The sequence below is a fragment of the Lytechinus pictus genome, chromosome 2 (genome assembly GCF_037042905.1).
Source record: "Lytechinus pictus isolate F3 Inbred chromosome 2, Lp3.0, whole genome shotgun sequence".
Classification (NCBI taxonomy): Eukaryota; Metazoa; Echinodermata; class Echinoidea; order Temnopleuroida; family Toxopneustidae; genus Lytechinus; species Lytechinus pictus.
Window position 1 is genome coordinate 68,000,428 of NC_087246.1, and position 13,372 is coordinate 68,013,799.

The 13,372-nt window shown below is 35.8% G+C and overlaps 1 protein-coding gene across 1 annotated transcript; it reads right to left on the bottom strand.

Moving 5' to 3' along the window:
* Positions 1 to 770: 770 nt before the first annotated feature.
* Positions 771 to 2,303, bottom strand: LOC135153256 (uncharacterized). Its single transcript, XM_064095731.1, has one exon. The coding sequence runs from the start codon at positions 2,301 to 2,303 to the stop codon at positions 771 to 773; it is 1,533 nt and encodes a 510-aa protein (XP_063951801.1).
* Positions 2,304 to 13,372: the final 11,069 nt, after the last annotated feature.

The following is a 13,372-nucleotide window of genomic DNA, read 5'->3' on the forward strand; positions in this document are numbered from 1 at the left end:
CCAATCTGAAAAATGGATCGATGCCCCTGTGTATACATCATGCTCAATCAACAGATCACTATGTACATGTTCCAGATAATTTTTGTCATTTTTTCTTTCGTATGAGTTTAGAATAGGCTTACTTGTAACACAAATCGAATTTAAAAAAAAATATATATAAGTACAGTACACTACAACAATGAAGGAATTTCCAAGAACACCATGCATATCAATCACTCCCAAATGTCCTAACTTGTGATTTTAGTGGGGGTAATGTTGAAAGATCCCCATCCACAAGAACTTTTGTGTCATCATCCCCCCCCCCCAACCAAGAATACTGATCGACACCCATGGGTGAGTGTGATCTCGGATTCCATAAAATTGAAGCTTGTGTAACAGGCGTCCATGCGGTACTTTGTCAAATGCTTTAGAGAAGTCAAGGAGTATCATATCCAGTTGACCCTTGTCATCAATGCTTCTAGCAAGATCTTGGACGGCAAGAATCATCTGAGAAACACAGGATCGTTTCTTGCGAAAACCGTGTTGAGCATCAGACAATACATTGTGATCTTCAAGGTGGGTCATGACGTCACTAAGAACGATGTGCTCTAGAATATTACAGGTCACAGATGTCAGAGAGATAGGCCTGTAGTTCTCTGGTTTACTACGGTCGCCTTTCTTGAAGATGGGGACAATGTTAGCCGTCTTCCATTCAGCAGGGATGATACCTTGATCTAGGGAGGCTTGAAAGAATATGGAGAATATTGGTGTCAATTCGGTGGCAAGTCCCCTCAAAAGTCTGGCAGGAATTTCGTCAGGACCAGATGCCTCATGGATATCAAGCTCAGACAGAATCTTATGGACCCCTGGGGAGAGATGATTATATGATCCATTGATGGGTAAGCACTAGGCCCTTTGTCTCTCAGGCTGGTCATATCTTCATCATGGTTAAATACCGATGAGAATTGTTGGCTTAAGATGTTAGCCTTAGAGAGACTGTCAGCAGTAGTCAGACCATCATGAGACTTTAATGGTGCTACACCTGAGGCATCATGGCGCTTGCTATTTACAAAACTCCAGAAACGCTTTGGATTACTTGTGGTGTCTGGACTGCCAATATCTGTCAAGTACTTGTTGTAAGCTTGTTTGCAGGCAATTCTGGAATGTCTCTTGACCTGCTGGTACTTCTCAAAGTCAGCTTGGTCATTGCTGGTCTTCGCTCTGTTATAGTACTTTTTTTTCTTTCTTGAGAGCCGTTTGACAGAGCGAGTTATCCAGGGCTGGTTGTATCTAGTTGATGACATCTTTGAAGGTACATGCTTATCCAGCAGCTTTGTCAGAGTTGTTTTGATGTCAAGCCACATGTCTTGTACAGAGCTAGAAGTACAGTATTGACCAGTAAAGCTGTTCTGGAATACAAGGCAATCCTTCTTCAGGTTCTCTAAGTCTGCCTGCTTCCAGAGGCAGATCTTTCTCTTCACGGGTTTGCGTCTGCTAGCTTTGATAGAGGACACCACAGACACAATATCGTGATCACCTATTCCAGGAAGGGGAGAACACTTGTAAACAAGGGTAGGTCTATTCGTAAGGAAGAGGTCAAGAAAGCTGTTCTGCCTTGTTGGAAAATCTACAATTTGTTCAAGCCCACAGTTATGAAGCATGTCCAAGAATCTCATGTTGACAGCATTTTGATATTGGTTCCTGTCAATAGCTAGGGTGGTCCAATTGATGTCAGGGAGATTTAAATCCCCTCCAAGCCACAAAACAGTGTTGCGGTTCTCAGCGTTAATATCCTCTATTACTTCACAAAGGTCATTCATGTAAGCAATCGAACTGGATGGTGGGCGATACATAGCACAGATAACTAGGGATTGGTGCCTGTCAATATGAAGTTTTATAAAGACTGCTTCTATCTCCCGATCCAGTCTGTAGGTTAGACGCTCAAATACAAGGTTGTTCTTTATTGCAATGCATACTCCTCCATACCCATCAAGACGATCCTTCCGAATTACATCGTAGCCTGGGGGGAACAATTCTGAACTGCATATGGAACTGTTGAGCCATGTTTCAGAGCCAAGAATAATATCAGGATCAGTAGAGTCAATAAGAGTACCAAGTTCTTCCTTTTTATTCTTGATACTTTGGAAATTGATGTTCAAGATTTTCATCTTATGCTTAACCTGACCTCGTTTCCGCAAGGTTTTTCGACGGGTAGGAGATGAAGAAGCTAGTGGAGGGCCAGGGCTAAGTGGCGTTGTGGAGCTACATGTACTTGTGTCGGTAGAACTTGAAGACAGGCTGTCGTACACATTGCTCATCTCCATTTGGAAGGATTCAAATAGGCTGGTGGAGAATTGCGGCATGCCACAAGAAATACATTGCCATGAAACATTAGAATGGGCAAGGGCCTCGTAGACTGGAGTTGACATTTGCATGCACTCCACATGGTACCATTGATCACAGTCATCACATGCCACACCTCTTTGCCTCCATGTAACAGGACGGTTACAGATCTGGCACGGATACTTGACGTTAGGTCCAGGATTTGTTTCAACATCTGAGGCATTTGACAATAGAAGAAGGGTGAGATATAGGAGTGAGAGCGCCTTGCTGTGGCATGGAATGCCTGCGATAAATGCACCAGGTTTTCTTTGCACTAGGACATGATGTAGCGTGTTCTCTATTACATCTCCATGAGAAAAATGCCTAGAAAAACCTCCCTGATGATTGGATAATTGATGAGTATGCCACATGTAATTGAATGATGAGGTTTCAAACATGTGTGGGAGAAACTGTTGGGCTATGATAATGTTCACTACAGAAGAGAGCAGAATGAACAAACACATTTGTTGAACATACATGGTGATGGTCAGTGGTGGTAATGACTCAGCAAAATTACATATTCTAGTTCCTAGCATAAATAAGAAATGACAGAAATCCTCATAAGCTACAGTAGATCTACAACAAATACTCACTAAACAAACTGTTGAAGAAAGGATGCACAACTTGAAGAAAGGATGCAAGCTAGGCTCCTAACAATGCTGAAGAAAGGAAGGTACTAACTCACTACTGTAACATGTAGATTGTAGAATGCAGCACAGAAGCTAGCATATGGGACTGAGCTGAGTTGCCAGAGTAAAAAACAAGATGGAGGCTGGTGAAATTATTCCTCAGAATAACACTAAAACACAATTTAGAATCCTAAAAAAGGCCCAGAATGGTGCCAAAATGCCAAAAGGCCCTACTAGCAACCAAAATATGAATGGTCATGCTAGATTTAGAACCAATTTATGGCTCAAAACTGAGAGCTAAAAAATATCACACAATGTACACACACTGCACACTGCACATGTTAAAATCATTTGTCCCCATTTGCATTGTACATAATACTGTTGGGGTCTGTAGCGGCCATTTTGACTTTGAAAATGCAGTATTTATCACCTACCTGGCAGAAGAACTGAAATTATTTTGTTAGAAATTATGATTTCAGACAATATTTTACTCATAGATCACAATTACGTGCATTTATGGTGCTCACTCGTGTGAAAATTTATTTCCTAGCTCGCATTGTACATAATAATACTGTAAGGGCCTTTGGCGGCCATTTCGAATATCAAAATACAGCATTTATCATAAACATTGCATATTAAATAATATATTTTGTTAGCAATTGTGTTTTTAGTCAGTATTCCACTCGTTTCTCTTCATAATATGCATTTTAGTGCTCACTCTTGCGAATTTGGTTGGCCCCTTTGCCATAGAAAATATTACTATTTGGGCCAGTGGCAGCTATTTTGAATATTAAATACAACAATTTTCCCATACATGACATAATAAAAGATATATCATGATTTTCACAATTACTTGCAGTTTAGTGATAATTTTTGTGAAAAATTAATTTTCCCTACTCATATTGTACATAATAGGGTATAAAGAGGTCTGTGGCGGCCATTTTGAATATCAAGAAATAAATATTTTGTCAAAAATGTTTTTTTCAGAGAGTTTTTCACTACTGCAACACAATTACATACATTTTATAACCAATTCGCTGGCAATTTATGATTTTCATGGGTAATATGCATATTTTGGCGGCCATATTGGATTTTGCCAATTTGCGGTAAATGCTCAAGGTTACACGAGTGGCATCATTTAGATTCGTAATCAGCACCCTCGAATTGACAAGTGACCATCAAGAAATATTGTATATATGAAAAAAACTAGGTTATGCCTCTTCTATCCTGGACTATTTCCACTATATCGCTTGTGTCATAGCGGGAAATCATAGTTAAGGGCATTTATCATAATTGTTTTTTACCACAATTAAATGAATAGTGTCTGACATAAGAAAACGTTTGACAGCGTCGAAATAGTAAAGATGATGCTAATAATAGTTCTCTACCTATATTGCACTTAAAACATAATTATCAGACGTCTCTACTCTAAACTACAGTCAAGTGGGATGATCACCCAAGGCAGCTGTCACGCGCTCTGCGTTTCAAGGAATGAGGTATGTACTGAGTGTATAACAATATTTCTCACTGAAAAAAATGAAGGTATGGTCCAGTCGGGAAGTATTTATATTTCAATAAATAGAGTAACATTCACAGAGCAAAATGTTGAAAATCTGATCAAAATCGGATAACAAATAACGAAGTTATTGAATTTTAAAGATTTGCATTATTCCGGTGAAACAGTTCTAGGTATGTCTTCATGAATATCCATTAGGTGGGCAAATGATATCATATCTCCACTTGTTCTTTTGTATTTTATTATATGAAATTAGGTTTATTCAAACAAATTCTACCAAGAACTGAAACAATTGGATTGACAACTGATTAAATGCATTAGTTTTTTTTGTACCTATAAACGAGGGATTTATTCATAATTCATCACACATGTCATAATAAACTGAACATCACAATAAATTTAACATTTTCTCCGGCAATCTCTTATCTGGCTTATTCAATTATTTGTTTGTAATTATTCTATTTTCCATTTCTCTTACAGAAAGGTATTTAAAACTTGAATCTCTTCTGTCTATACCATATCTATTTCTATTATGCAACATTTTATGTATACACCAAAAGGCGACTGTCATTGTTATATCTGTGTTTTTATCGTTATTAATTTTTAGTAAACAAAAAGTATTCACATGAATTTCGACTTTAAAAGTATACATAACAACACTCCTAACATAAGAAAAGAACTGTTTGTTCAAATCACATTCAATAAAAGCGTGTATCAAGTCTTTTTTAACATGACAGTGCGGACAATATTTATCATCAGAAAGACCCCATTTAAAAAGATTACTTCTAACGGGTAGTAAATTGTAAAAAAGTTTAAATTTAAATTCTCGTAAACGAAGCTCACTTATACATGTCAAGTTTCTTTTAAGCACAGAAAACCAGTCAATATCAGTCTGCAGTATATTTTCCCAAAAGATACAACATCTATTCGTATAATTTGGCCTTAAACAAATCAGATTATAAAAACGTTTACTAGTCATGTCACTCACTGCAACGAGCCTTTCTCCAATAGAAAAAGCAGTAGTTTCAAGAGAGTAATATAAATCATTCGCTGTCTGTATATTTGTATAAAACCCTTTTAACCACACTTTTGGAATAGCTTTCTTTAACTTTGCATAATCAAATAACATATTCTGCTCGCCTCTCTTTGTTGTAAGGCGAACTAGATTTTTTTCCATAGAAACAAACTGTCCTTCCTCAAAAAGATCCTGTACATGAATAATCCCACTATTGTACCAATCTTCATAAAACAAAGACTTATTATTCCAAACAATGTTCTTATTATGCCATATCACTTGTTTCTGAACATACATGTTTTTAACAGAACCAGTTTCACACGTGGTATTATTCTTTACATAACTCCATGCTTCAAAAATCTAATAAATTATAGTCATAATTACAGTGCAACAGAAGATTTAAGCCACCGATACAATTATAAAAGTAATGAGACATATCCTTCCATGGACGTTCACTATCATCTAACAGTCTTCCCAAGCCATCTTAAACGAAAACCGAGTATTTGTTTGGTGACATCAATCATTCGCAATCCACCTTGGCTATATATAGTCTTGAGTGAGTGTACATCTTTTCACTTTTTCAACCTTAGAATTCCAAATGAAATAAAAAATTTATCTATTTAGTTTCTTGATATATATTTACGGGATCACATCTACTGTCATAAGATGAATTACTTGACTCAAAGCAAGTGATTTTACAACGGTAATTCTTCCGAAAAAAGTTAAACATCTGCTCCTCCAGTTATCTATAGGTGTTTCTGTAATTTAGACAATTTGTTTTCCCAACTTATTCTATTTGAGTAGTAGAGGTCCGTGGATATAAAGTACCCTAAATATTTAACAGGCTCTGTTGTCCAACCAAGATCCAAGTCAGAAAGATGCCATCTGTTACTGGTATCTCCAATCCAAAAAACAACAGTCTCGTCTTTATTTAATTTTGGACCTGCAGTGTTTCCAAATAAATCTAATTCGCTTAATATATTAAGTAAAGACTGTTTATCTTAAACGAAGAACAGAGTGTCATCGGCGTACTTTAAAACTTTTAATACTGAAGCGCATCCTTTAAATTCAATACTTTTAATTCCATCATTTTGCCTTATTCTATTTGCCATAAATTCAGCTGCTAATAAAAAACAAGAGCGCCGATAGGGGACAGCCTTGACGTATCCCTCTTTTGACAGAGAATGTTTCTGAGATCCAACCATTTACAATAACTGAACTTGTGATATTAGCATAAAGAACCTTTACCCACTTCTGAAAGTAATGCCCAAAATTCATCTTTTTTTAGACAACTGTTCACAAACTGCATATTAATAACATCAAACGCTGTACTGAAGTCTACCAACTTGATTGCTCCGGTTTTGTTGTTTTTTATTGTATAGTGAATCACATCTTTTACGAGTCGTACATTGTGGGCCGCCAGTTAAGTCGACCTTTAACATGACCAGTTTGATTTGGGTCAACAATCCGAGGTATAACTTCTTGTAATCTGCGGGCTAACACAGCTGCTATGACTTTATACTCACAATTTAAAAGTGGTATGGGTCTCCAATTCTTTAAATTCAGTCTGTCTCCTTTTTTTTTTTAATATAAAAGTGTAATGAGACCTTTCCTCTGAGTGTTTGACATAGTTCCATTACTATAACATTCATTTAGTGTTTCGACAAGCATATGACTAAGGTCGGACCAAAACACCTGATAAAATTCGACGGGAATTCCGTCACAACCGGGAGCTTTATTTTTTTTGCATGGAGAAAATCGCACGCTTACATTCCGAAACTGTCAACAAACCTTCACAGGAATTTTTATCATTATCATTCAGATATGGTGTATTTTGTGATCGCACATATTCTTCAAAACTATCATCTTTCTTTTTTTTATCAGTATATAAAATACTATAAAATTTCATGGTTTCTTTTAAAATATTATTTTCTTTATTGAGTATTCTTTTCCCATCTACTGATCTTATTTGGTTTATACCTTTTCGAGAAACGTTTCTTTTTTCCAAACTTAAGAAATACTTTGAGCTTCTTTCTCCTTCTTCCATCCATTTTACTCTTGCTCGAATACCTGCACTTTTTGATTCAGATTTATAAATATTGTCGAGTTCTTCTTTTACTGATTTATAATTCATTTCTGTTTCAATATCATTCTTTTTTCATCAATCTGTTTTCCAAGAAAATCCATTCTTACCTGTAAGATATCTTTTCTCTCCTTTTTCATTTCCTTCTTTTTACTGCAAAATTTTTGTGTGAATTCACGAACCATTATTTTTAATAGTTCCCATTTTTCGGAAGAAGTAAAATCTTTAGTTTGAACCTTACATATAATATTATGAACGTTGTCTCGATAGTTTTCATCTTTCAAAATACTAGTGTTCATTTTCCAATAACCAGGGCCTTTATTGTTGTTTTTAATTTTAATCTTAAGCGATATTGCGTTATGGTCGGCTCTTATTGCCGGTCTAATATCTGATATTATTACTCTGGGCTGTACATTTTCGTTTACAAGCCAATTATCTATAGTCTTGATGCGATTCGTGGTTTCTCCATGTAAATTGTTTGCATAAAGGGTTCATTCTTCTTCAGATATCACAAAGGGAATATTGTTTTAACAGTTTACAAAAATTTCGTGGTTTCTTATAAAATTTATTGTAGGTACCTTGAACATCACGAGCATTTAATACACAATTCCAGTCTCCATCTAAGATGAGATTAGAATCTGAATAATTCACACCATTCCTAGTAAGAAAAAGTTGTAAATTTCTTAAAAAATATCTCCTTATTCTTTTTTTATGCAGGTCCATATATATATTAACAAGAGAATAATGCATAGTATCAATAAATGCATTAGTTATTTATTGCTGCAACTTATTTCATCATAATGGAGACACATCATTTACACATGTGTGAAAAAATAAAACAATTATGCTTTCATGTAGTAACATAAGAGAAATGGAAGTGGGGACATGACATCATTAGCCCACCTAATGAAATTCAACTGTTTTCACAAAATATTGATAAACTTTAGAATTCAATAACTTCGTTATTTGTTATCCAATATTGATGAAATTTTAAGCATTTTGCTTTGTGAACTTTACTCTATTGTTTTAGATATAAATATTTTCAGCTCGGACCGTTCCTTTAACTCCTTCAGTAGGATAGGAACTAACGACAATCTTATTCAGATACGAGAGTCTAGACAACTACACATAAAACGACTCCATAAGTATATATACCTACTTAGAAATCTGCCTTCGTAGTTATTTTCAATTAGGTCTTGGTCCAGATTGAAATATTCGTTCTCGTTGTATAGACTGCATAAACATAATAAAACGTGTCTTGTATACATGGTATAACTATAACCTCAGACCGCAGTCTTTCTCTTCCTTACACACGCGCACGAACCCACACCCACACCTAAACACAACCATCCCCTCTCCACCCACATATACACACCCTAACACAGACAAACATACATGTTAAACACACAACATACGCACAATCAGTGGCGGACCGTGACCCGGAGAAGACAAAGCATTGGGGGGGCACAGCATTGTTCACAAACAATACAGTGCCCCCCCCCAATGCTTTGTCTCCTCCGGGTCACGGTCCGCTACTGCGCACAATTAACCCCTTGTTCCCACATACCGCACGCGCACACACACACACACACACACCCACACACTCACTCACTCTCCGCCACCGTCACCCTCATTTACGTATATGCAGGTGCACACGTCCTTACTTACAAACTTAATTTACCCATTCTAAACCCTCTTCCCACCTACACACTTTGTTACCAAGATCGACGTATATACATATACCCCTACCCACACACACACACTCACCGTGTACGTTCACGCGTCTCTTTCTCTCTTTTCTTTTTGTACTTACTTTTTCTATTCTATCAATATAATCAACTTCTGACAACAGTTTCCCCATTTCTCTTTTATCCCCTTTCCTCTTTGTTTTCATTCATTCTTTAACTCATTCCTCCCCATCTCCTCGTCCTTTTGTTCCCTTGCCTTTTCTATCAAATTGAATTCTTTTGTTTCGGAAACATCAAGTGTATTTAGACCTTTTAAGAGACATCTTGAGTTCTTATCATATAAATGATTGTATAATTTGCTATCCTTTTTATCCCTTGAATAAATTGTTTGCTAAAATGAAAATATCATCATCAATCTATTTTGGCGTTTTTTTTTTCTTTGTCAAGTATTATTAGTGATCTATCTTGTATGTGGTCTGATATTCACTAATCATTATCAATCTTTCTCCAAACCTGATGATGCTGATATCGTTCTCAACTGTTAGGTAAGGGTATAAAGTGACGCACATGACATTGATATAATCAAACATGGTTTATAATTTCAAAGTTGATTGGGGCTCTTGATCATGGGTTTGATACAGGGTGTGAAATGGAAATTGGACTTCTAAGTATAGTCTTTTCGGAAATGGCGGTTCCCGTGCACCATCATGATATTTATTCAACCCATTACGAAAATCTCCCGTTAAAAGCTCTCCGAGTTAGCCCTGGCAAACTCGGAATTGAAACATTGACTTCTCTGCAGCCCCAAGAAACCTTATCTGTCCCCCAGACCGCAGAATGCCCTCGGGTGCGATAAGGGCTTGATAACCACAGAATATACAACTACTAGCTGAATTCCGACTGAGCTGCATCATGAAACTCTCCTGTAACAAAAGTTGTCTCTTTTATAATGGAAAAGTTGTTAACAAGAATTCGTATCCCAGAATAAGCTTTAAAGCATGAAAATTGGACTGGTGATAGATGAAATATACTCAAGAATCCTCTAAACACAGACATGATCAACTTGCATTTCGAAGGGAGTAGCCAAAATATGTTGTTTACACAATAGTCATCGCCCATCACTGGTTCTTGGCTGTGGTTTTTAGTTTTACCGCAAGTGCAGATTAATCTGACTGGCTCGAATTTCTGGACATTATGATTCGTTTTCTTGTTAGTTATTTCATCTTCACCTTATAAATATGACTTCTTAAATTGATAGCTACCCCAGATATAACTTTGAATGGCTGAAAAGGACCGAGTATAAGCCAAGATATGTTATATTCAGTGTATATGTCTCTCATGCTCTTCATGTGTCCGTATCGAACGGACGCGTTTGGCCTCGTTTAAATTGAAACATTGACTTCCGAGTTTCCCATGTAGAAAATCCTCGGAAACTCGGAAGTCAGTGTTTCAATCTCAACTTCTTCTTCTTCTTCTTCTTTCCTTGGTTGGCAACCAGTCAGGATTGACTATTTTTGCCACAGCTTTTGTTCATTTTCAGTAGCTTATTATAATTTTTTTTCCTTCTCTCTTTTAATATTTTTTATCTTTTTCTTTCATTTTCTTTTCTGTCATTTTCTTCTTTTTTTTTTCTTCTTTTTCCTTTTCATGTTATTTTTTTTTTCTTTTCTTTTTTGTCTTCTCTTTTCTTTTTTTTCTTTTCTTTTCTTTTCTTTTTTTTTTCTATTTTTTTCTTTTTCTTTTCTTCTTATTTTTCTTCTTTTGTCTCTTTTTTGTATTCTTTTTCTTTTTTTCTTTTCTTTTCTTTTCTCTTTTTTCTTTTTATTTCTTTTTCTTTTTTTCTTTTCTTTTCTTTTCTTTTCTCGTTATCATTGACTAGTCTAATTCAAAGACCAGACTACTGTTCTATAAATGTATTTTTGGTTTCTTATGTAAATGAGAGGGGTGTAAATCACTTCACAACTTTTAATTAAATGATGGAATTATGAGGTTTAGCGTGGCAATGATAATACTCCTAAAAAATAATATTTCTTAAAGTATGAAAATGAGATCGCAATAAATATTAAAGGAGAATGAAACTCTTGGAGCAAGTTAGCTTTTGTGAAAGCAGAAAAATCAAAGAATAAGATCAACAAAACTTTGAGTAAAATAGGACTAGCAATAAAAGAGTTATGAGCATTTGAATGTCGAGATCACTAATGCTATGGAGATCCTCCCATCGGCAATGCGACCAAGATCTGTGATGTCACACACGTACAACTCTCCCATTTGGACACTGAAAATATACCCCAAAACATATCTTTTTGCTCATTCTAATCATATGACAAACGATTCATCAATGATATAATGTTGTGAAACCTCTGTACTTGTCATCTCATAAAGAGAACACCTCACCTTGTGATAGACTATATAAAAGTGAGAATATACGTGAAATAAGTACTAAAGTAATGAGGGAGTTGTACGTGTGTGATATCACAGATCTTGGTCGCATTGCCGATGGGAGGATCTACATGGCATTAGTGATCTCAATATTCAAATGCTCATAACTTTCTTATTATTCATTCAATCTTCCTCAAACTTTCAACAATATGTTTCTTTGATTTTTATCTTTGATATGGATTCAGCTGGTTTCAAGGGTTTCATTCTCCTTTAATGAGTGAGTATGCACTCATTAATTGCACAGATGGAAAGTGGAGTCGATAGTGAAACAGCTAGGAGAATGAGGAAGAAGGAGGATCTGAGACAGAAGGGAAGAAGAAGAAGCAGAGGGAGAAGTAGATAAAGAAAAAAAAAAGGATCATGGATGATGATATCAAGCTTAAAGGGATGGTCCGGGCTGAAAATATTTATATCTTAATACATAGAGTAGAATTCATTGAGGAAAATGCCGAAAATTTCATCAAAATCGGATGACAAATGATAAAGTTATTAAAGTTTAAAGTTTAGCAATATTTTGTGAAAACAGTCGCCATGAATTTTCATTTCATGGGCTGATGATGTCACATCCCCACTTTCCGTTTTCTTATGTTATGACATAAAAACACAATTTTTTCATTATTTCATACTTGTGTGAATAATATTATCTCCCTTGTAATAAAATAAGTTGCATCAATAGATATCTAATGCACTAAATAAGTTGTCAATCCAATTTTTCTAGTTCTTGAAGGAAAAAATTGAATTAACCTAATTTCATATAATAGAATACAAAAGAACAAGTGGGGATGTGACATCATCACCCCACCTAACTTTAAAATTCAACAACTTTATTATTAGTTTGCTCAGTGAATTCTACTCAATTTATTAAGCTATAAATACTTTCAGCCTGGACCATCCCTTTAAGAGTATGGAAGAAAGAGGGAAAGAGGAAGAGAGAGAGAGAGAGAGGGGGAGAATGTAGATGGGGTGGGGAGAGCCCGGGGGAGATATAACATGCAGGTAGGAGAGAGAGAGCTAGATGAAGAACTATAAATCGTGCCTACAAAATGTCTGAGTACAAGACTATCCAATCTATTAAATGGGTTTCATTGATGCGGTTAACTGTTGCCCACAAGGGACTACTTGTGTTTACTTTCTTTGATAAGCTTCTTCAAGTTGGAACTCTCCCCTCTTCCAAAGGCAATGACTCAAAGTTTAAACGAGAGGGTTTCGTCATGCAACGTGTTTGTATTGCCTGAGTTGTATAGTTAATGAACCTTGATTGATGTTCCCTTTGCCAAATCGTGTCCCATGGGGTTCAGAATTGGCAATTTTGGCGGCCAACTTGAGTTTTTCATGAAAATCAATCATTTCCACAGACAATGCATGGGAAAATATGAAATGAATATACTTTTCACTTTGATTTAGATAGTAGAAATCGATTGTTTTCCGGACAGTCCGATTAATATCATTTGGAAAAAAAATGAGAATTTATGCCAGAATTTTCATGTTTTTGGTCAAAATTTCGCATGTGCTTTGATATATTTCTGTTTTATAATAAACATCAACAATGCAAAATATCAGCATTCGACACGAAAGCGGATATATGAACGAGAATATTGATATGCTTCATGACAGTATTAATGTCTTAATTTGCTTAGATCA